The sequence below is a fragment of the Arvicanthis niloticus genome, chromosome 7, assembly GCF_011762505.2.
Source record: "Arvicanthis niloticus isolate mArvNil1 chromosome 7, mArvNil1.pat.X, whole genome shotgun sequence".
NCBI lineage: Eukaryota > Metazoa > Chordata > Mammalia > Rodentia > Muridae > Arvicanthis > Arvicanthis niloticus.
In genome coordinates, this window is record NC_047664.1 from 77,269,260 (window position 1) to 77,293,418 (window position 24,159).

Below are 24,159 nucleotides of genomic sequence, written 5' to 3' on the forward strand. Positions count from 1 at the left end.
TATTGTGAAAGTGTATATGTTTACAGACAGTAATGAAGTTAAAATGGCCCTGACAAGATTCGCCCTCAGGAATGAATCAAATGCTGAGACATTTATCCCAGCATCCGGCTTGATCCTACCTCAGACTGCCTAAATGCTGTTTCCTCAAACATCTACATCTGAGACAGTTTCAAAACAGCTAGCTAGCACAGACTGTTCCAGCTAGGATTTCAGTTAGGCCTTGAACTTTCTCAGCACACAGAGACTGGACAGCAAATGTAGCAGCTAGCTTTCTTAAGACTAAGCAATATCCCAGTTTTCTTAGTGCCCACCCCCTCCCAAAAAAGGAAAACAATGATTCCAGACAGCAGGAAGCAATTTTAAGAGAACAGTGCCCTATTCCCAAGAGATGGGGTGGATGATTTTTGGTCATTCAATGAATGATGGATGTTTGTCATCATTTAAGGAGGTGATTGCAAGTTAGTGGTCTTAATCAGGAAGAAAAAAAAGAGGTTAAACTCAGGGATTTCTTGTTTTTCTTTTCCTTCCTCTATCATTCTTCTTTGCTAAGGGGAAAAGGGGGGATAAGGGTTGGAAAGAAAAAAGGGGGGTATAGAAATAATAGGGTAAAAGGGTAGGTTATTGAACCTACTTTTAGACCAAAGACTATCAACAAGGCAACTCTTTTGACAGTGGTATGGACTTTATATATCTATACAGATTTAGAATTATAGTTTGCTATAAAATATTATGTATATATGTTTCAACTCTTGTTTAAGGTATTGAACCTATGCAATGTGAAGTTCTAGTCCTTGAAGGCTGCTATTGCAACTGTTTAGGGTGACTAACATGCAAGTTAGTAGTCAGATGATCAAACCCATGGTCGTGTTAGATATTAGTCTAGTTAGTTACAGTAAGATGTTTTCAAAGTTGAACAGATAGTAAATAGCTAGAAACAAACCAGATATAGTATAGATAGTATATCTTCAAAACCACCAGAGATCCACAGAAATTGCATTTAAGTTTATTTTATTAACAAAAGGCATGGCAGTACTCCCATTCTACTTCAAAGAATATGATGAGCATCGAAGAGCCTCCATATGGAGTTTGCAAGCTAGCCATTAGGCAAGAAGCTGCTGACAGTACGCTGTCCAGACTAGATAAACGAGACACAGGGAAGTAGACTGCCAAGCATTACCAAGACAGGGTAAGCAGTCCTTCATAATTCCTGCTTCACAGAAAAGTCTGGGCCAGAAGGCTGAAGATGATGCTCCAACAACACAGAGAAATTTGGGGGGACTGTCCAGGCAGCCAAGTATCTCTGTTATTTCTATAGTTTTGGAAGCTGCTTGCCTGAACTTCCTGTATATCTAGGTAATATTTATTCCTTCTCAAGTCTCTGATGGTGTTGAAGACTAGATGGTTACAGTCTCACAATGAGTTATGATAGAAATTGATTTAGGTATAGAACTTTAAATTCACCAAGCTAGGATAAATAATAGAATACTTTCTTCAGGGTTGCCAAATACAAATGGACTGAACAATGCCAATGTAATCTTACCTGATAGTTTTTTTTAATTGCTATTATTGTTTATAGTTGATTATTGAAAGAGAAAGAGCCTTTTATTGTATTAAAAGGAAGAGTTGTAGGGATAGTCTCTTGTGCTCTGTGTAGAAGCACCACCAGTCAATAAAAAGCTGATTGGCCAATGAGCTGAGGCAGTAGTAGAAGGTAGGATATCTGATAGAGATTGGAATTCTGGGATAGAGTCAGTTGGGGGCGAAATTCACCCTGAACTCTGAAGAATATGGCCACAAGAACCTGAAGAGATGTAATAGCCATGTGGCAGAACTTAGAACAAATGAGGTAACTGAGTTACTAGCCAAGGGACAGTGGGGGGAGCCAAAGCTTTTGGCCCAGGCATCTTTTCATATATACTTAAGTCTCAGAGTCATAATTTCGGGAATTTGAGCGTGGGTAGGAAAGCCTGCAGTTTCAGGTTTTCCCTCAAAGGACATTTGGGAAGTCCTGAAGGCATTGTGACTATAGCAACATCTGAAGTGGAAGCTGCTGTAAGCATCCAATGTGGAGAAGCCAGGAAGCGTGCTAAACATCCCACAATACTCAGGTCAGACTCCTCTCAAAAAAGATCGTTCATCTAAGTGGTAGAAGTGGTGAGCCTGAGAAACGATCTAGATCATTTAAAATATATCTACTACATTCTTTTTACCCACAGAACATCCTGATTTGCAAGCTCATGGTGTTGACTTTCCATCGCTGTGACAAAATACTTTATCAGATTAAAATGCTACAAACACTTCTTTGGGGCTTCTGGCTTCCATCTGTGGTTGGTTGGCTCTGTTGCTTTTGGACCTGTGACCAAGCAAGACAATCATGGCTGTAGTGCGTGGTACAACTGTTTGCCCAATGATGGGCAAGAAGGAAAGAGACTGAGAGGGGCAGAGATCACAATAGCCTCTCCTCCCACCTCTCCCTGCAATGGCAGACCCTAGGTGACCTAGCTTCCTTCCACTAAACTATTTCTTAAAGGATTTGCTGTCTCTCAATAGTGCCACGCTGAAGACCAAGCCATAGCACACAGGCCTTTGGAAGATATTTGGGGTAGTTACCTTTCTATCACAGTACTAAGACACCATGACCAAGACAACTTGAGAGAGTTACAGTCCATGACCATCATGTCAGGGGTCATTTCAGCAGGCAAGCAGGCAGGCAGGTATGGTGCTGGATCAGTAGCTGAGAGTTCACATCTGATCCACAAGCTCCAGAAAGATGGAGCTAACTGAACTCCGGAATGCAACACAGCCTCCAGCCACCTCAGTTGGGGACTTACAAAGGCAGAGAGCACAGCTTATACTTTGACTATGTGCTAGCAGAAGGTCATCTCATGTAAAGCAAGCTTTTGTTTACAAAGCAGAAACAGTAGTTTTGTTAAAGTTGTACAAAACCAGGTAATTTTAAAATCTAACCTTTAACAGGTCTTAACCTTGGGAAGTCCATTTTTGCTTTCTAGTTCTCTCAAGCACAGTTTTAAACTTTAATAGTTAGCCATCATATCTTCAGTGACACACTTTCTCTAGCAAGGCCACACCTCCTCATCCTTCCCAGACAGTTCCACCAACTGGGGATCATGCTACTCAAGTCTATGAGCCTATGCCCTTCTCATTCAAACCACCACATTCCAGACCAGATCTAAACTACAGCATCAGTTTTCAGTGAAAGGACCTCTTTTACCACCTTTACATCTGGCTTTCTTCCTACAATTAGGATCCCCAGCATCCCCTAGGCAAACTTCATTACAGCACTTCAGGGACTCCTGTTTGTGCGGATATGAAGTCTACAAAGCCCAGGCATCACGCTCATTTTCTGTTGTGAGGGGATTTCTTCCTGCCTCCACAGCAGTGCATTTCGCTTAAAGCTCTAGGACTTGGTGGGAAGCAGCAGCAGCATTTTGCAGTCCCATCTTTCAAGTTTTGTGTGTCAGGACCCCTGACCTTAGGCCTCAGAGGTCAGCAGTGAACCTGACTCTGGGTCTGGGTTATCAATGCCACTCGGAACAAAGGTTAACTGTGGCTTTCAATCCATTTACCCCTTTGCATTTCTTCATTGAGTTTTGTTCTAACCTTTAATTGGTGTGTGTTTGGGGTAAGGGAGGCCTACAGCTTATCTTCACTAGATGGCTACTGCACACCCAATTTCTGATATTTATGGCTTCTTTTTTTTTTAAAAAAAATATATTTGTTTTTACAAAAAATTAAAATATGCTACTTATATATGTGCAAAATGGTATAAAAAATCTCTATGGAATTCAATTCATTAGCTTCTTAAAAATTCCATTTAAAAACGGACAAAGCACACAAAATGTTGACGTGAGAGCAAAGAATGAGCTGGCACAAAGGGAGTCACATCCCAGCATACACGTCCATGCTATGCAATGATAACGAACCATTTTCAGAGGAAAAGCCAGCTTGGTAAGGAACATCAGAGAAACAAATAACAAAAGAAAACAAAAAACTCAGCTCTTAACCATCTAGAAAGTTTTTAGGGGAGTGGTGGACTCTGGGGATTTGACTATCCATGAGAAGGCTATGGTAAGCAATGCGTTTCAACTTAACATCTATAAATATTGTGATAGATGCTAGAAAAATACGGTTGAATAAAATAATATTTGATGCAAGGAGCCCACAATTGGATGCATCAAAACAATTATGTTTTGATGGTCGGATTCTATTCTGGGGCTTTACACGGGGTACGGGGCAATAACTTATCAGTTGGTAGCTAGGAGAAGCTGCAAGGACAGTGACGTCCAGGGGGAAGACTGGGCGGATCAGTAGGAATTCACCAGTGAAAGGTCATTCTCTGGGGGCCCGGAGACTGGGGCGCAGCCAATGGTTACCGCCAGCGGCCAGTTGACAAGGTCCTCGGGCGCCGCAGAGGTTAGGGCTTCCCGCCAGGGGGCGCCGTGGCCCCGCATCGGCCGGCCGTTACGTTTCCGGGCACCGAGGCCGAAAGCCGCCATCTCCGCCCGGCGCGCGCCCCGCCACAGTGGGCCGCTCCGGTCTGTTACCGGGGCAACCGCGGCGCTCCCTCCTGGTGGGCCGCGACCGTCTCTCCGCGCCATTTTCAAACTGCGCTCGCGCCGGAGCCATTGGCCGCCGCGGGACGAACCAGCGAGGACGGCGGGTCCCGAGGGCGATGTGCCTCCCGACGGAGCGGCGGTGAGGCGCGCCCGGGGAGGCCGCAGGGTCGGGCGGGGTCGCCGGGCCTCCGGGGCGGTCCCCACCCCCACCCCCGAGGGAGGAGGCCCGGGCGCTGCTGGGAGGAAGTGTGGGAGGGCGGCGCGGGGACGTCCCGCCGTCCGTTGGTTCGTGGGTCCGTGCGGCCGAGGCCGGCCCGGGAAGAACTGCGGTTCCACCCTCCAGGCTGAGCCGGGGAAGGACTGCTTGGCCGCCCCGGCCCCATGCGCTTTGCGGTGCCCGCCTCTGGTGTTTTGTGTTTTAAACGCTTCTGCATCCGCGGGTTAGATATTTCTGTAAAAGTAAAAGGTGCCGGCTTTGAGACAACAACGCGCCGGGGTTTAGTAGACAGCTAGTTGTAAATGCGGATCCTACCCTTTTCGGTTGTTTTGATGTAAAGGTTGTCGTCTGGAATATAGGGAAACCCTAATATGTACATATCCTCCCTCTGACACGCCCCCCCCCCCCCCCCACCCCACGAGGACTTTACTTATTATGGCCTATGGTGTTTTGATTCGTATTCTCATTCTGTCTTCATGAAGGATGGAGAGAGATGGTTTCCTGGGACCCGGAGGTGGCAGCTGTCAAAAAGGGGACATATTTCTTAGAGTTTGCCCTGCTAATCTATCTTGTCAGGTGTTTTTGTTGTGACTACAAGGGTTTCTCTAAAACACCCGGCATCAGTCAAGTCCCTTTTGTGGCAGGACCTAGAAAGCCCCAGGAGAAGCCTTTCAAAGGAGATCCTAGATTTGTTAACGGGAATAATCAAGAAGAGGCACCAGTTTAGAAGTAGCCCCGTGGTTGGGGAAGTTACTTTCATGGGACAGCCTTCTTTGCTGTATGCTTTAAATAGGAATGGCGCCGTTGGTACTTTATCCCACACTCAGGTTTTGCATGTATTCATTTATATGCGCTTACAATTTTTACTAGTGGTGAAGAACGTAATTTTTATTTGACTTAGAAATATGAGTTCTATGGCTACAATTATTTGGCAAAGGTTAGAAATGAGCTTTGCATGATTCAATATTAGGGCAGATTGATAAAGATAATAATATAAAGTTATAAGTGTTTAAAAAGACAAGTTTAGTAGCTGGAGGTATAGCCCAGTAACAGAATGCTTGCCTAGCATGTCATAGGCTCAACGTTTAATCCCGAACACTGTAAACAAACACAATAGACAAGTGTAAAAAATGTATACTGAGATACTTCTATATGCGAAAGGAAGTAAAGTTGGGCATGGTGGTACACACTGTACTTGTAGCACTCAAAGGTACAGGCAGAAGAAAAGTTTGAGGCCACTTAGTCTACAAAGGGGGTTCTGGACTAGTCAGGACATTATGAGGACTTTGTCTCAAAACAATGAAAAGAACCAATAGGAGAGTGAAATTTACATGGTGAGATGCACCGGCCTTGAGTGTGCATTTAAACACTTTCCATCAGTGTCTGTGCCTGGGTAACTTACCCCAGTCAATGCTCTTATCACTCTGGAAAGAAGGCTTTTACCCTCTCCAGTCTCTCTCCAGCGCCAGTGAAACTGTTTCTAGCTGGCTCCACAGTTTAATTTTTACCTGTTTCCGAGCTTTTCATGAATATAGTCACATAGAATATGTGTCTGGCTTCTTTTGCCTGGATAGCCCTTTGAGAGTCATCCATGTTGTCAGGAGGTATTGGCAGCTTCTTGCCTCTTATCTGAGTCATGCTATGAGGTATAGGGTATGATAGCTTGTTCATCCCCTTTCCAGGTCTGTACATTTTTGAGTAAAACTACTGTAGGCTCCTTGTGGATATTTGAGTGTTTTCTTTTGTAAAGATGTAGGAATAGAATTATGGTGTGATCGGCTAGGAGTGTGTTTCACTTTACAAGAAACTGCCCAACTCGTTCCGTGGTGGTTTTCTACTCTCTGAGCGATGTGTGAATTTCATTTGCTGGGAGCCTTTGCTGCCCCTGGGCATCGTCAGTCCTTGTAGTTATTTTGTATTCCTGGTGCTTAACACCAGGAAAACTCATATTAAGGAAAATAATGTTAAGCACCTTTTCATATATTTCTCTCGAGAGATCTTTTGCAAGGTGTCTATTCAAATTTTTGTAGAACTAAAATTTAGTTTTAATACAATTTGAAGATATAGTTTGAAACCGAGTCTCACTATGTATCCCTGGGCCTAGGACTTACTATGTACAGGCTGGTTTCAAATTGAGGGCAGATTCCCTGTGTCTGCCTCCTAAATGCCAAGATTAGTGTCATGCCCCGACTTTCTTTATTGGATTGTTGTGTTATTAAGCTCCCAGAGTTTATTTTCTATTCAGTATGTAAATATTTTCTTAGATCTTGTGAATATTTTCTGGTATTCTGATTTTTATCCTCCTCACCCCCATTCCTCTTTCTTGATGTCACCAGAGGTCAAATCCAGAGCTTCGCAGTAGTAAGAGAGAACTTCCATTCAGCCACACGGCAGCCATGCCGCTACATTTTCCTTAGTAGCGTGTTTTGATGGGTTGATGTTTCCCACTTCTGTGAGGTCCTGCTTAGCATATGTTTCTTTTATGTTTACTGTCACTAGGGGATTCCCTATGGGCTGTGGGCACAGCCCACTGTAGGGCACTTGTCCAGCCTGAGTGGATGCTTGGCTGCCATCTACAGTTCTGTAAGAAAGTGGAATTTCAAGGATCCCCTACCTGCCTCCGGAACAATCTTTGTTTCCTCCTAGAATTTTCATTGTTTTAACTTTTACACTCAGGTTTATGAAGAAACACATGTTGTAATGAAGCAATATGGAGATCATATTGCTGACTACCTGAAAAGAAACCAAATGATTGTTTGGTATTAAAGTTATGTTTCACGGCTTGTGCTAATCCTCTCTTTCAGGGCTTTAAGTTTGGAGTGTGACTAAAACTGGTTTTGGAAGCAAGATGACTACAGCTGCAGAGAGAAAGTATATTAACATTAGGAAGAGGTTAGACCAGCTGGGCTACCGCCAGACCCTGTCAGTGGACAGCCTGCCTTTGGTAGAAAAACTTTTCAGGTAAAGATGAAAATGTAGTTATAAATGTGTGTGATCCTTAATTCACTTACCGAGTTCATGTCTGACCTTCTTTTCATGGTAAAGCAGCAAGTGGATTTTGCAGAAGTCCTTAAGTCATCTGAAGTTTGTCTGTTCTCTCTTCAGTCCTAAGCCTGGTCCTCAAAAGAGGGCCTGTGTGGTGCAGAGCTAGGGATCGCTGTACCCATTGTGCCTTTCCGGGCCACCATTTCTGAGAGTGTCCCTGAAGGGAATCACTCTCTGAGGTTTCTGATAGAGGTCAGAGGCACTCCCTCCGTCTCTGGCTTGTCGTTGGCTGTTATCCTTCTGCAGTGGTGAGGACGAAACAGCCTTGAGTGTGCTGCGCAGGTGCTCTACCATTGAGCTATACTCCCACGCAACTTTCCCCTTACAGTCTGTGGCTACCGAGCTGGTCTTTAATTTCCGCTGGTCTAGAACTGCGCTCTAACTTGGTGTTATTACTGTCACATCTTTCCTTAACAGAAAGGCTCTTTGAGACTGGAGTGTTTAAGAAGGCTGGCTATCAGGACTACAAGGGCTGCTGGTAGAAAACAAGAGTATAAGGTTAATTAGCAGGACTACAAGTGATGCTGGCAGAAAACAGAGAATGGATAAAGAGAACGTGTGGTCTTTGATTTGAGCCCCAGACCTGCTCTCATGACCTGATCCCTTTGGATCGTGAAGCTTCAGCACCCGTGTGTTGAGTCACATGACACTCTGTAAAGTGCCGTGTACTCTGAGCCTTGCTGTCTTGCACACTACTCCCTCTGCTTGTAGCGTGCTCTCCCTTTCTGTCCTGCCCCTGTGCCCTTCTCACTCTCTGTGCTGTGTAGGACAGGCACAGCACAATCACCGTGCATCATCCTTGACATCTCGGTGGAATCCTTGCATTGCAAACTTCCTAAGACTACAGTGTTCTCCTATAGCTACTATTAATTGCTCACCTAGTAAGCACAGAAGTGTTTGCTCTATCATGTTCCATGATGTCTCCGACGACAGTCTGTAGAATATAAGTTCTTCATTAGTAAGTGCATTTGTGTGTGTGTTTTCTTCTCATGAAACATGTTGTGGGGGTTGTATTTTATTTATCTATTTTCTGAGAGGCAGGGAGTGGTTCTCGTTCATGTCTTCCTGGAGGAAGCATATAGCACACACTCAGTCCATGTTTACTCAGTGAAGAGCCGGTTTCCCAGGTTCCGCCGGCCTAGAGATGGAGCCAGACGGGAGAGTGAATAGAGGTTGGGCATGGTGACTCGTTTTGTTGAGGGATTTTTAAACCAAAGGTAAAATTATCAATGAAATTACTTTCAGAACTGAAGGACAACTCAGTCAAACAGCAGTTTGATGTGTTTGTATTTTATAATTTATAGTTATGCCTGTTTTGAGAAACTTGAAGGCCCTTTGATACCTTGAAAGAACCCTACTGTTCATTCTTCTGATAAGTTTTATATTGTTTAACATTAGCATCATATTTAATCCTTTTTAGAAACGTATTTTAAATTACTAAAGACTCATGGAACATGTTCTTGTGTTTGTGTTTTCTCTTTTTCCTTTAGTGATTTAGTTCATACGACAGAAAGCCTGCGGCAGTGCAGGCTGTCCTCGGTAAAGGCAGAAAAGGAAAGTGCCAATTTCGACTTTGTCTTGGAACCTTATAAACTTGAAAATACAAGGCTGAATAAGGAGAATAATGACTTGTATCTGGAGTTAATGAAGCTCAGAGAATACTCAGACAAGCACATTAAAGGTACATGAAACTTGAGGACGAGGTTTTCAGCGAAGGATCCTTGCCCTCTTATTGCCCTCTTAGTTTTCTAAGTGGAAAAGGCCAACATCCCTTTCAAACTTGATATGGAAAATGATACTGCTACTCACAGCTTCCTAAATCCAGTGTGGTGAGCTGTGGTTAGAGGGTGACAGTGAAGGATCATCCCCCAGCTAGGATAACGTGCACTAGATGCGGGTTATGCTTTTTAGTTAGTAATTATAGAGAACATTAGATGGCAGAGCAGAAGATGTTTTCTCAAATGAAAAGTAATAAAGTGAGAGCCATGTATCAGTTACTAAGCAGTGTTTGGGCCAGGTAGTAGATTTCAAAGGTAAAGGGTAAATTATTTGGTTATCTTACTATAAATTTTATTTTCCAAATTTTTTAGCTTAAATCTAACTTACTAGACCAAAGCCATGGTACACATTGGGTATATACAATAATAATGAAAAAACCCCAAAGTCTCCTTCTGTGCTTAGTGGGTTATGTGCAGATTTGTTAGCGGCGGGCAGTGACTTCGGCTTTCTACAGAGAGTGTGTAAGGCTCGGTGGCGCCTCTCAAGTCCCTGTGGACGGCCTGAGCCTTAGAACTGTTTTCATTTTCCTCACTTTAAGACTTGAAAATCACATTGAAGAAATGTGCACGTGAGACAGCTGATCTGAAGTTTCTGAATAACCAGTATGTTCACAAGGTCAAACTCCTGGAGAAAGACAGCAAAGCTAAGGATGAAAAAATCCAACAGCTCCAAGAAAAGAATCTGCGTGCTGTAGTGCAGACTCCTGGTAACTCTTTGGTTTCCTTCTTAAACCAAATTGGTTAAAGTGGTTGTGGATCCAGAACTGTGAGCTTATACTTATTTTTCCTGAGAATGTATTAATTTAGAAAGTATAGCTCTAGTCTTGCCAGCTGCTGAGAAGGTAAATGGGCCAGGAGTTTTATCCCTCTCCAAGGCAATCTACCTGTGTAACATGTGCCTGCTACCCCCAAAGATGTTCACTGCTAATTCAGATTGCAGCAGTGTAGGTAATAGCCTCTTACATTTAGTTTTGCTCATTAGAGTTTAAGTTACCCCCCCCCCGTGTGTGTGTGTGTGTGTGTGTGTGTGTGTGTGTGTGTGTGTGTGTGCTTTTCACCTGATTGTTTTGAGACAAGGTTTCTCACTGAGTCTTGAGCTTGCCTATTAGGTTAGACACGCTGTCCAGCAGGTTCAGGAATCTTGTCCCTCTCCTCTCTGGTGCTGGGATTATAGGCATGGTACCAATGGTTGCCGAGGACTGAGCATAGGTCCTCCTGCTCAAGCAGCAAGCACTCTGCTGTTTGAGCAGCCTCCCAGCCCCAGTTCTCTGTTCTTTTACAGTGCTTACTAAGCATGTGTGTCTTAGTCTTGCTGTCAGCACATGACCCTGACCACCGCAGGACACACTCAGCTTTAGTCCTGCCAAAATCTAATCCAGCTGAGGGACAGTTTAAACTATGTGCTTATGCCTGCCTACTGGCACAGAAAACTTATTTTATAACCTTGTCTTATTGATGTTTCAGAAATACATTGTTCAGTCATAGAGGAGCCCACGTTCTAAGAGGTTCACTTGTGCTGCTTAGTACCTAGAAAGTGTTCTGCTTGTCCCTTCTTCTTAAGCCATGCATCTGTTTCTGCTTTCTTAGGTGGCAGGAAAAGAAACATTGCATTTAGACGCCAACGGATGCAAATTGATGAACCAGCCCCACCCTCGGAAGTCAGTTCATACCCAGTTCCTCAACCAGAAGACCCTTACATTGCGGACCTCCTGCAAGTGGCTGACAACAGGTGTGTGACATACTTCCTGTGCTGAGACTGGGAGTGGGAGAGGTATGCTTAGCATGCCTGAGGACCTGAGTTCACTCCCTAACGCCAAAAGTGGTGGCGGTGGTGGCAGCAGTGACATCATCATCATCTTCTTCATCTTTGTTGGCTTGATTGATCATGTGATCACTGTTGTATTATAAGGTGTACAGTGGGAAGGTTTGAGCTTGTCAATTGTTGTGTCCCCATGTCTAGCACAGAACTTTGCATTGACACTCAATAGGTATTTTGAGAATGATTTGGAATTGTTTTTTTAAAGATTTGTTTATTTATTTTATGTATATGAGTACACATTGCTGTCTTCAGACACACCAGAAGAGGGCATCAGACCTCATTGCAGATGGTTGTGAGCCACCATGTAGTTGCTGGGAATTGAACTCAGGACCTCTGGAAGAGCAGTCAGTGCTCTTAACCACTGAGTAATCTCTCCAGCCCTGGAATTTTGTTTTTAACTTGTTTAAAAACTGTGACTTCAAATAAGTCATGTATCTGAGGTTTCTGCCCATATTTGCTTTAAAATAACTTACTGCTGTTAAGAAGATATAGCTATTTCCTGAGAGGCTCTGCCAGAGCCTGACAAATACAGAGGCGGATGTTCACAACCAACCATTAGACTGAACATGGGGTCCCCAATGGAGGAGTTAGAGAAAGGACTGAAGGAGATGAAGGGGTTTGCAACCCCATAGGAAGAACAGTATCAACCAACCAGACCACCCAGAGTTCCCAGGGACTAAACCACCAACCAAAGAGTACACATAAAGTGACCCATGGCTCCAGAAGCATATGTAGCAGAGGATGGCCTTGTAGGGCATCAATGGGAGAAGAGGCCCTTTGTCCTGTGAAGGCTGGGTGCCCCAGTGTAGGTGAATGCCAGAGTGGGGAGGTGGGTGGGTGGGGGAGCACCCTCATAGAAGCAAGCAGGGGGATGGGATAGAGGTTTCTGGGGGGGAAACCTGGAAAAGGGAATAACATTTGAAATGTAAATAAAGAAATTGTGTGTGTGTGTGTGTGTGTGTGTGGAGAGAGAGAGAGAGAGAGAGAGACAGAGACAGAGAGAGACAGAGAGAGAGAGAGAGGATGAAAACAAACAGGAAGAACCCATGTCACTAGAGTCGCTTTGACGTTACTTTCATCTCTAAGTAGGTCGTCTTTTACTAGAGTCTGTACTGCTTCAGATATAGCAGAACGCCAGCTGGACATGAACACATTCCTAACATGATCTGAAATTCTTAGGAATTCTCTAGCCTTCCATTTATATTTCCTTAGATATAAATCAGACTTAGCTATGGATTCCATTTCCTTAACTGTTCATCAGCCCTCCAGGGCAAGACCCTGAGCAGGTGCCCTGAGGTGGTCAGAGTAAACTGCTGCTGCTGCTGCAGGAAGTGCTTGCAGTCCAGATGCCACTAGAGAGTTATGCACGCACACACAGACACACAGACACACACACACATTGTTTGCACACTGTCTCTTCTGCACTGGTGTTGCATGCCTGCTTTTATTCTTAGCTTAGAGTAGTAGACACGTTTGGCTTTGGTAAGAGTTGGGATGAGCTCTCTGCAACCTTCTTATTGCAGCTCACAGACAATTTGTCTTCAAAGCAACCCTGCTTCAGGCTTTTCTAGCCAAAAGTGGGTTATGCCATACCGAGCCGATAGGATCCATGTAGAGTTCAGATGACTCGGACAAAGTCTTGATTCTGTTAGAACTTACAGGTTCTAGGAAAAGTAGGCTTTGCTGAGGTCACTTAGAGCATTGTGGTTTTCTCGGTTCTTTGCTCTCCAGAACTGTAAAGTAGTTTATAGGCGACACAGGGTTGGTTAGGGTCAGAAAACACCTTATTTCACTTAGTGATGTTGTGAATTTTGAACTGGATTCTCAGTTTCCTGCACCTAAGACTTGGTAGCTGTACCCCAGAATTGTTCTAAAGACCCAGTGGACCAGCAAGCTGCTTTATTGCATGATGTGTGTGAGTTTCAAATCCCTTGCCTCTCAGTTTCAATATCTGCTCCTGTAAAATTTGCTCTCCAAGGTGATGTACTGTATGCATGCTGAGACACTGGCACCCTTGAGCACAGCCCTGCATCCCTCCTGCAACAGCATCACTTTGATGTGCCATTGTGGTGTCTTGTCTCTGTTACACATGCTGACATTGGTGTGCATGTTTCAGGATTCAGGAGCTGCAGGAGGAAGTCCACCAGCTGCAAGAGAAGCTAGAACAGATGGAGAAGGGAGTGCACGACTACAGCAAGCAGGTGGGGTTTTCATCTGTGGCCTGGGTGGGATGTGTGTGCTCTGACCCCTGGCGGCCAGAGTTGTCGTATGCTGATATTATAGAGTCCTAGTTTTAAGTGCAGCCTCTTTCTTTTCCAAAAGCTTGTTAGTTGAGTTAGGTGGAGTAGCTCTCCAGTACTGGTCCATTCCCTTATTATTCACTGAGGTGAGCAGTGATTTTAGTTTTTCTTTTTTTAAATGATCTCTCTCCCTAAATAAAAAATTTTCCCCAAATGAAAATTGTAAGTGTTAACTGTGTTCATTTCAAGCATAGTTTTACTGAAGTACGACAACATACTTTTATAATTATATTTGTTTTATAATTATATTTGTTAGGAGGGCCAACGAGATGGCTCAGCCGGTAGAGGTGCTTGCAGCCAGGCCTGATGACCTGAGTTCGATCTTCAGGACCCACATGGTGGAGGGAGAGAACCGTCTCTTAAAGTTATCCTCTGACCTCCATATATGACATGCACACACAGAATATATCAATAAATCATTTTTAAAAACACAAAAAAATAATTGTATTATTATTTTATTTCTTTCTTATTTACTTTGGATATAAATCTTTGAGAGTTCCTCTTCTGGGCTGCTGCCTTCAGTGCAGCTCCTCTAGAAGTTATCACTACAGCATAATGCAGTTGTCTGAGAAGAGCTTAGCAGACGCTGCATTAGATCATAGCTCCAGCGAGCACTGCTCTTGCCCTTTGTGTTGGTGTCTTTCATTTTATTATTGTTTCATTCATTTACATTCCAAATGTTGCCCCCCTTCCCGTCCCCCTTCCCTTCGCCTCCGAGAGGGTGCTCCACACCCCACCCTCCCACTCCTCACCCACCCACTCACCCCAGATCACCCCACTCCCCTGTCCCCCTTCCCTTGGGACATCAAGTCTCTACATGATTAAGCACATCCTCTCCCACTGAGGACAGATGAGGCAGTCCGCTGCTACATATGTGCCGGGGACCATGGACCAGCCCATGTATGCTCTTTGGTTGGTAGCTTAGTCTCTGGGATCTCCCAGGGATCCATGTTAGTTGACACTGTTGGTCTTCATGTGGGGTTTCCATCCCCTTCAGCTCCTTCAGTCCTTTCCCTGACTCTTCCATAGGGGTCCCTGACCTCAGTCCAATGCTTGGCTGTAAGTATCTGCATCTGTCTCAGTCAGCTGCTGGCAGAGCCTCTCAGAGGACAGCCATGCTAGGCTCCTGTCTGTAAGTAACATGGCATCAGTAACAGTATCAGGTTTTGTGCCTGTCCATGGGATGGATCCCAAGTTGGGCCGGTCCCTGGAAGGCATTTCCTTCAATCTCTGCTCCATTTTTGACCTTGTATTTCTTTTAGTCATGTACAATTCTGGGTCAAAAATGTTGAAGGTAGATAGTGACCCCATCTCTCCACTGGGGGCCCTGTCTATCTACTGGAGGTGGACTCTTCAGGTTCCATCTCCCCACTGTTGGGCATTTTGACTAAGGTCATCCCCACTGAGTCCTGGGAGCCCTCACATCCCAGTTCTTTGGCACTTTCTAGGTTTCCCTGGCCCCAACCCCCTGCAGCTGTATATTTCCATTCATTCTCCTGACCCCTCTGGGCTTGTCTCTGTCTCCTCCCATACCTGATCCTGCCTTCCCTTTTTCTCCCCGTCTCTTTCCCACCCAGGTCCCTCTGTTCCCCCTTCTATGTGGGATTGAAGCATCCTCACTTGGGCCTTCCTCCTAGTTAAGCTTCCTACCATCCGTGAGTTGTAGCATAGGTATTCTGAACTTTTTGGCTAATATCCACTTTCAGTGAATACACATCACGCTTGTGAGTACACACCACGCCTGTCCTTTTGGGTCCGGGTGGCCTCACTCAGGATATTTTCTAGTTCCACCCATTTGCCTGTAGCATTCATGGCTTAGCTGGCCAGCATGCTGTGTTACTTTGCTCACGGGAGTTTAAACTTGGTAACGTGTTTTTCATGTACGTGGCTGTATAATCTGTACATATAATTCTATATGTGCCTAGTATGTTGGTAGTATAACTCTTAGTTTGTATAGTACTTTGAAAATTATTTGGATTAGAAAGGAGTTAAAGGAAATTTTAATATCATCAAACCAAAAAAATAAACGAGCCCAAAACACTTTTGCGAACACACTAAAAAGCAGCAATTCTTCACCCTTTGGGGTCACGTATCAGATATCCTGCATATCAGATATTTGTGCTATGATTCATAACAGCAGAATTACAGTTATGAAGTAGCAATGCGATGACTTTATGGCTGGGGTCAGCACACATGAGGATCTGTGTTATAAAGGGTCACAGCATTAGGAAGGCTGAGGACCATTACACTGCAGTGTCAGGAGTTTACACTGAGTTGTAGTTCAGAGGGAAGGTACTTGCTAGCATAAGGTGCTGGGTTGAATTCTCAACGTAGCAGAAAAAGACAAAAGTGCAGTGCACAAATTGAATGTACTTACTATTTTTCAGTTTATAACCACATCCTCCCCCCAACTACTTTATAAACATAAACTGCCCAGACCTTGCATCTGAGGTGGCTGAAGTGTGTGGAGGATATTGCTTGGCCATTCTGATTAAAGCACCCCGTACTGTCTGCCTGTCGTAGTTGCATCTTCTCTGCTATTGATTCTTTGTGCCTGAGTTTGTTTTTCTCAGAACTTGTTCCAGGTTGTGAGGCTAGGAACTGAGCTCAGTGGTAGGCACTCACCGAGCATGCTCAAAGCCCCGGACAGAAAGCAATACCAGCACCCCGTATTCTGCTGTCCCCAACCTCTCATGATGCCATCAGCACTTCTCAGGCTGTCTCCTTGTTTCAGCTCCCTGTTTGTGCTGTTAATAGTAACATTTGTTCTCAGGGTCTCCTAAGACTTAATGGGCAGGGGGCTGTTCTGGATCAACGCTCAATTCCTCACACTCCTCCCCAGCAGTGAGCTTCCTTGCACGTTATGGTCCAGTCATGCTGAGCCATTTCTGCTGCCTCAGATGTTTCCCGTGGTTCTGTGCTTTGGTGCATCTTGCCTGGGGGCATCCTTTTCCTTGGTACAGCACTGCTATGACCTTGTGTGAACATTCTGTATTAGCAAGGCCTTTGGTGTGTTATAGGCACAGGATGCAGAGTGGGGCGCTATATCCCCTTAACTGCTGGTGATGTTGTAACAGTATTTCCTTCACTCTTCCCTGGATGCCCCTGAGCCAGTCACTATTCAGATGCTTGCCAGCTTTCCCTGTGAAGTTCTCTGTTCCTGAAAGTCAGAGTCCATTGTCTCATTCTTATACAGATCACTGTGTATCCAGTATTTATTGAACTGAATTGTTTGTTCCCCCTCTGTTTTGGGGGAAAAGAAAGCAAAAAAATGTGTGTGCCTGCATGCAATTTTTCTAATTCTTGCATGTGAATTAGTGTCAGCATATGGTTAATACTAGTCCTTTGAGTAAATGTAAATAATAATCAAATTCACTCTATTTTCATGTCCCTTTTAATACTGAATTAGATAGGAACTCTGGTTTTGGTCTTTCCCTTTCATTCACGTATTCATTCATTCTGCCGAGCACTGCAGTGTGTCAAGACTTATCCAGTATTCAAACATGTGTATAATCTGCCAAGACATTTCTCTTCATATAAATAATTGCCTAATTTTAAAGGAGAGGAAACAAACTAAAAATTCAATTAGAATCAGTTCCATAATTGATTGCTCTGTTGAACTGTGGCTCTGCCCTGTGTTCTGTACACGTGTGGGTTCCTGTATAAATGCTGGCTGCTGTGTGCATTGCCAGGACATTAATGAAGAGTGTCTGAATGAATGTGCAGTTAAGGATTCGGTTTGTAACCAGACTTTATCAACTGAAAGCGTAACTTTCTGTTCTCAGATTGAACTAAGAGAACGAGAAATAGAACGACTGTCACTTGCTTTGGATGGCGGTCGTTCCCCTGATGTCCTGTCTCTGGAGACTAGAAATAAAACCAATGAAAAGCTTATTGCGCACTTAAATATCCAGGTAATGGCTCTTAGGGTGGTTTCATGAAGTATATAAAAACTCAAGGTTTATAAAAATCTGTGGGTTTATAAAAGTGACAGGTTTGTTCACTGAAGTATTATTTATAAGATAATTTTTGTTTGTTTGTTTATGTTGAGACAAGGTCTCACTATATAACGTTGGCTGCCCTGAAACCCCCTCTGGAGACCAGGCTCTCATTGAACTCACAGAGATCTGGCTGCCTCTGCCTCTCCAGTGCTAGGATTAACGGTGTGTGCCACCATGCCTGGCTCTGGAGGGTTTCTGATAGAACCAGAGTATGTAGAGATAGGGGTAGCTTTTGAGAAATCAGAGTGCTTAATGAGGCAGCAAGAAAGATACATCTAATGTTACAAACTTAAAGGACCATAAACCCTAGACATTGCCTTCAGTTTGACCTTAAAAAACAAAACTATGAATGAGTGAAGTATGGTAATTGTAATTGTGCACTCAGGAGGGAGAGAGGCAGGAAGATCAGTTTAGGAACTGCCTCAGCCCTGTGGTAAATTCTAGACTACCATGGTTACATGAGACTCTATCTTAAAAGAACAACAACAATATATATATTGTTAAAATAATATTTTAAAAGCTTATTGTGTACATTGGGGAATTTGTGATGGCTCTGTATTTTAAAAACATAATGACTATTTTATAGTATAAAAGATGGTTTAAAGGTATATATATGTCATACTGTATGTCATAAATTATATGTACTGGCTATAAAATATATGCTCTATATCTATTTCATACTTTACATACATACCAGTCCTCGCCATCTGCCTTTTCATCCTCAGATCAAAGCACGGTGCAAGGACACACATGAGTCGCAAGCCTCATGTTTTATCTGAGTGTAGCTGGTAGAGTTTGTTCAGAGATTATAAAGCAGCATTCAAATACTGCTGTCCAATGGAAATGTGAATCCAGACAGATGGAATTAATTATAAATAATATAATTATCCAATAGATCCAAAACTTCATTTCAGCATATCATAATTTTTACTTTTCTAAAAAACAAACAAATTCCCAGGACTTTGACACCTCATGTGTTTATAGCGCACCTCAGTTTAGACTCACTGCCATCTTTCTAGTCTGGCAGCCCCACCTAGATGCCAGCAGCTACTGCATTGGCTGCACAAGCTAATGTCATTGTGACAGTATTGTCATGTCTTTAAAGCTCTGTTGGGAACAAGCTCACACAAATTTCTTATCCTTCCCTTTAGTATTTAAAAATCAATGCCAGTGGACATAGATTTCTATTAAAGTCACATTGTGAGCTTTGGCAAAACAAAAAACAAACCCATAGTATTTAGGGTTACACATACAAAAATAGCTGGATTTAACTTTAGCACCTTTTAAAATACAGTGTTTAGAACTTCTACTTTGAAAATTCAGAAGTTTGGATAGTTTTTCAATTTATATATACTTAATCACTATGATTATAAATTGGATTTAGGTCGACTTCCTTCAGCAAGCTAATAAAGAACTGGAGAAGCATATTCAAGAGCTCGTGGCAACCAAGGAAACAGTGACAACTGAAGTTGTGAACCTAAGTAGCAGAAACGAAAAGCTCTGCCAGGAGCTAACGGAAATCGACCAGTTAGCCCAGCAGCTGGAAAGGCACAAGGAGCAGGTGCTGGAGACAGCAGACAAGGAGCTCAGCGAGGCAAAGGTGACGCTGGGCCTGGGCTGTGACCTCAACACGGCTGAGCGGGGGGGGGGGGGGGGGGGGGCTCTGGAGAGCCGTGCTCAGCTTTGGGGTTCTCTCAGTGGGGCTCCGTTTTTTGCCTTTAATACTTTAAGGTTTTGGTTTGGTTGGTTTTTTGCTTTGGGTTTTTTGTTTTTGTTTTATGTTTTTTTTTGAGACAGTCCTGGAACTTTCACTGAACTCAGAGATATGCCTGCTTCTGCCTCTGGGATTAAAGGCATGTACCAACACATCTGGCTTTTTTTTTTTTTTTTAATTTTATTTATATGTATGTATACGCCAGTAGAGGACATCAGATCCTATTCTACATGGTTGTGAGTCGCTCTGTGGCTGCTGGGAATTGAACTCAGAACCTCTAGAAGAGCATCCAGTGCTCTTAGGAGCTGAGCCCTACCCAGTCCCTCACCCCCGATGATCCAAGGCTTTCTTAAGCATCATTCGCACTCTCTAAGAGACTGCCTCTGTTCTAGCTGGTTTAGTTCTCCTGATGCTTGCCCATTCATAGAATAAATATCTAGACTCTGTCCTGATTTCCTCTATAGTTTTCACTCTTGTTCTTTTATCTCTGAAGTCTGTTCTCTTGTCAGATTTAACTCAAGAATCCTTGAAAAGTTATTTTTGCATGTGTGTATGTGTTTATATCATGTGCATGCATCTATGAGTGTATGTGTATTCATGTGTGTAGAATTGCATATATGCATCAGTGACCATGCCCACCTGTGAGCATGTGTGTGGAGGCCTGAAGCAGACATTGGATGTCTGCCTCAATCACTATTTACTTATTGGGGCTGGTTCTGTTCCCAAACTCAGAGCTCACTGATTCAGCTTGGCTAGCCCGTGGGCTTGCCCTGTGGATCCCATCTCAGACTCTCTAGTGCCGGGATTACAGACAATCACCCAGTCAGCCCAGCGTTCATACAGCTTCCCAGGATCCAAACCCTGGTCATTAAGCCTGTGCAGTTTGCATTTTATCATCTGAGCCATCTCTCCAGTCTCCTAAAGACATTTGAGAAACATTTTCCTTGTATATCTTATAGTTGATAACTACCATTCTTCATCTTTCTGCTAAAAAAGATGCATAGGGTGAAATTTCCTGATTATATTAATCTCTAAAAGCAAGTTTTGCTGTTATTTAAAATGTAACAGTGAGTCTGAATGACCTTTTCCCCTTGAAAGTCTCACAAAATTGTACCCCATTTTAACATTTTATACTTGATACCCTTTTTATCATCGGTCTATCATACTGTCCTAGAATAAAAACATGTAGGAATTGAATTTCTTTTTTTGTCTTTGAAGGTTCAAAGTGTCCTAATACTCCTCCCTGTAGTCTTATCATTACCGTTGTTAGTAATCACTAGGTCAAAGTGACAGTTCGCAGTGCTAATAAGTATTTTAAAAGTAAATTTATATTTGAAATACATCCCAATGAAATGTAATGGAAGAAAAATAAAGCCTTCAGCCAGCTCCAGCTTAGCCTTAAATAATCTATGTATCTGATGCTTCAAAGGGTTGGTTTTTTTTTTTTTAAGTCTTGAAATTATGTGCTTTTAAAACATGAATGAGATTTCTTTGAAGCCGAGTGCTAACAGCAGTTAGGAAAGGGAGAGTAAGAGTGGAGAACTCACACATACCTAGACCACAAGCAGGGTCTTGAGCAGGTCGCAAGGAGCACTATGTGTGAGCTAAATAACTAGATGCCAGTCTTTACACACAGGACACAGGGAAGATGAGGCTTACTGGTGGACACTTCTTAGTGTGTCCTTGCGCCTGGGCTCCCTCTCAGCACCACAGTGCAAAACAAAGCTGCTTGTGCCCATAGCTTGGTATCATGCTTGGGAACTCTTCCTGCCAAGAGTAGGGAGATCCCTGTGTGAAGCCCACTGTCTGCATCACTGTATTTGTGTTAGGCAGTGTTAACTCCATAGTTAGTGAAAGAGAAGAAAACTATATCAACATAATACAACTATTAATAAAAAACCCACAGCAAACACACTCAGTGTTGAAGACTAAAATCCTTTAGAGGCAGGAGCGAGTCTAGGATATGTTTATTCTTGTTTGGCATCATACTGAGCTAGAAGTGGTGTCACATGCCTAGAGATCCCAGCATTGGCAGTGACTGAAGCAGGAAGACTATGCTTTAGGCTAGCCTGGGATACCCTGAACCGTATCTTAATAAAATTAAGCTAAATTAAAACACAATACTGGAAGGCCTCAGCAATTAAACACAAACAGTAAAACAGAATAGAAGAACAACAATTCTTTGATCACATGTAACATGATCTTAATTGTGGAAAAGCCAAAGATTTGTACACAATGAAATATAGTAAACGAGTTAACAAAATTGCATGTTAAAACACACACAGACACACACAGACACACACAGACACACACACACACACACACACACACCAGATGCAATTCTGTATACTAAGTATATTAAAAAAATCCAACAAAGAAATTAGTGAATCTCATTTGTAACTACATCAGAAAGAATGAAGTTCCAGTGAAGTAGAAACTTAAGACAGAACACTGGTGACAGCTGAAGGGTGTGCAAGTGGAAAGGTGTCCTGTGTTCCTGTGAGTATGGTTTAGGAGACCTGTGTTGTAACACAGTCTGCAAGTTCAACTCAGATCCTATCAGAATGCAGTGCAGAAAATAGTCCCAAAGTCTATATGGACTCTTAAGAGACAGCCAAACAGTCTTGGAAGAAGACATGGGTTAGGGATGTAACCCACTTTGTAGAGTACTTGCCTCACATGCGTGAGGCCTTGGTTTTGATTTTCATAAGTGGGCTGTGGTATATAGCTCATCCATATAGTTTTGGTTCTGCCTTTCTGGTTTTAGTGTATTGCAATGCACCTCTGTCTCTTTTCGCACACTCTCTCTACTCCTTTTTGTATCTTCTGTGCTTTCACATGCAGTTCATTGAATGTGGTGCCTCATGGCCTGTTGACCAGGCCCACAGATGTCAACTTGAAGCAACAAAAGATTGCTCTCAGATCCCAATATTTCACTGGCTTTCTGTTCTCTTGGTTGTAGTGCAGCAATCCAGGTTGGTTAAAGCAGGCTGAGAGCAGGGGAGAGCATGGTTAGGAATTGACTACCATCATTCCCCAATGCTGAGGACCAAGAAGAGAGAAATGGTTCTTTACTTTGTAAGCAGGTTCACACAAGCACTGAGGACACCGCAGTATTAAACAGAGGCTTCATCTCAGCTTTATTCTCTGTCCATTGGGGCTGAGTATTAGATTCAAGTCCCAGACCTTATGGATAGAGAGAATGCAAACCAGCTGCTCTCAATCAGGATGCCATAGTGACGGATAGTCTTAGGGTCTTAGATCCTTACCTAATAGGCTTTTTATTCCTAGAAAGAGATTAAAAGAAACCTCAGTGAAATGCGGAACCTTGAGGAAAAAATGTCAAAACTGCAATGGGTAAGTTGATGACACACTGTTGCCAGTGTTCTCCTCCCCGACTTGATGCCTGGTTTCATAGGTCTATTGAGATAAAATGTGTATGGATACTGTTCAGTCATGTTAGTGGGCTGTGTGGTTTTACCACAGTCACAGAACTGTACAACCATCACTGCCAGTCCCAGAACATTCATCACTCTGGAAAGAAACCTCATATCCATTACCTTCTGCTTAGCCTCTGACAGCTGCTCACCTACCGTCAGGTCCTAGAGTTCTCCCGACCATTTGGTGTACGTGAATGATGAGTCCTCCATCCTTTTGCAGCAGGGTTCTTTGGTTTGGGATGTTTTCATGGTTTGTGAGGTTGCAGCATGGATGGGAGCTCCATTCCTTTCTACAGCTGGGTATAAGTGGTCCACAGTATGAGTATGCAATTTCATACTGTCATCATTCTCTTTTTTTATCTCCTTGAATTTTTTATTAATAAATTAAGTGAATTATATTTGACAGTTTAATGAGTATTCATAAGGTATATTGTGTTCCTTTTTTCCTTTTTCCTTTTTTTATTAGATATTATATTTACATTTCAGATTTTATCCCCTTACCCCAGTCCCCACCACCACCCAGGAACCTCCATCCCATCCCCCCTCCTCCTGCTTCTATGAGGATGTGCCCCCACCTACACCCCTTTCCCCCTCCCCACCCTCAAATCCCCCCCCCCACTCGGTGTTCAGCCTTCATGGGACCAAGAATCTCCTCTCCCACCTATGCCCGACAATGCCATCCTCCCCTACATATACAGCTGGAGTCATGGGTCTCTCCCTGTGTGCTCCCAGGCTGGTAGTTTAGACCCTGGGAGCTTTGGTTGATTGGTATTGTTGCTCTCCTCATGGGGCCACAAACCCTTTCAGCTCCTTCAGTCTTCTCTCTCACTCCTCCATTGGGAACTCCATGATCAGATCAATGGTTAGCTGTGAGCATCTGCCTCTAAATATGTCAGCCTCTGGCAGACCTCTAAGGAGACAGCTATCAGCGTCTACCTTTGGTGACTGTAACTGTTCATACACAGTATGAGTATGCAATTCCATACTGTCATCATTCTCTAGCTGTTCATAGCACAGGCTTGTAGGTAGAACTGAACATTTGAGACCCCTGTAGCAATTCCACATTCTACTAACTACTCTGTAGCTTCTCTGGTTACTGATAACAGTAACATCATAACTGTTAGTTAGTTATTTGTTGATTGTTATAAAAATACCCCTTGTAATTGCTTTATTTGGTGTTATTCAAGTGATTCTCCTAGTCACAGTTCTTGTCCCTGTGGCCTTTTAGGGAGAAAACCAGGCTTCATGCCAGGAAACCCCTCAATACA

The 24,159-nt window shown here is 43.4% G+C and overlaps 1 protein-coding gene across 7 annotated transcripts in view; it reads left to right on the forward strand.

Moving 5' to 3' along the window:
• Nucleotides 1-4,573: 4,573 nt before the first annotated feature.
• Nucleotides 4,574-24,159, forward strand: part of Cep135 (centrosomal protein 135) — a 55,505-nt gene continuing 35,919 nt past the window's right edge. For 3 of the 7 annotated variants that reach the window (XM_034508195.2, XM_076938676.1, XM_076938680.1), the window contains exons 1-9: nt 4,574-4,716; nt 7,599-7,755; nt 9,330-9,520; nt 10,157-10,324; nt 11,205-11,346; nt 13,553-13,637; nt 17,522-17,650; nt 19,122-19,337; nt 22,743-22,808. In XM_034508195.2, the coding sequence (XP_034364086.1) occupies nt 7,643-7,755; nt 9,330-9,520; nt 10,157-10,324; nt 11,205-11,346; nt 13,553-13,637; nt 17,522-17,650; nt 19,122-19,337; nt 22,743-22,808 (1,110 nt within the window). In that variant the 5' untranslated portion in view covers nt 4,574-4,716; nt 7,599-7,642. Of the gene's footprint in view, nt 4,717-4,874; nt 5,044-7,598; nt 7,756-9,329; nt 9,521-10,156; nt 10,325-11,204; nt 11,347-13,552; nt 13,638-17,521; nt 17,651-19,121; nt 19,338-22,742; nt 22,809-24,159 lie in introns of those variants that run through there. The other 4 variants (XM_076938679.1, XM_076938681.1, XM_076938677.1 and 1 more) reach the window with 3 other exon arrangements.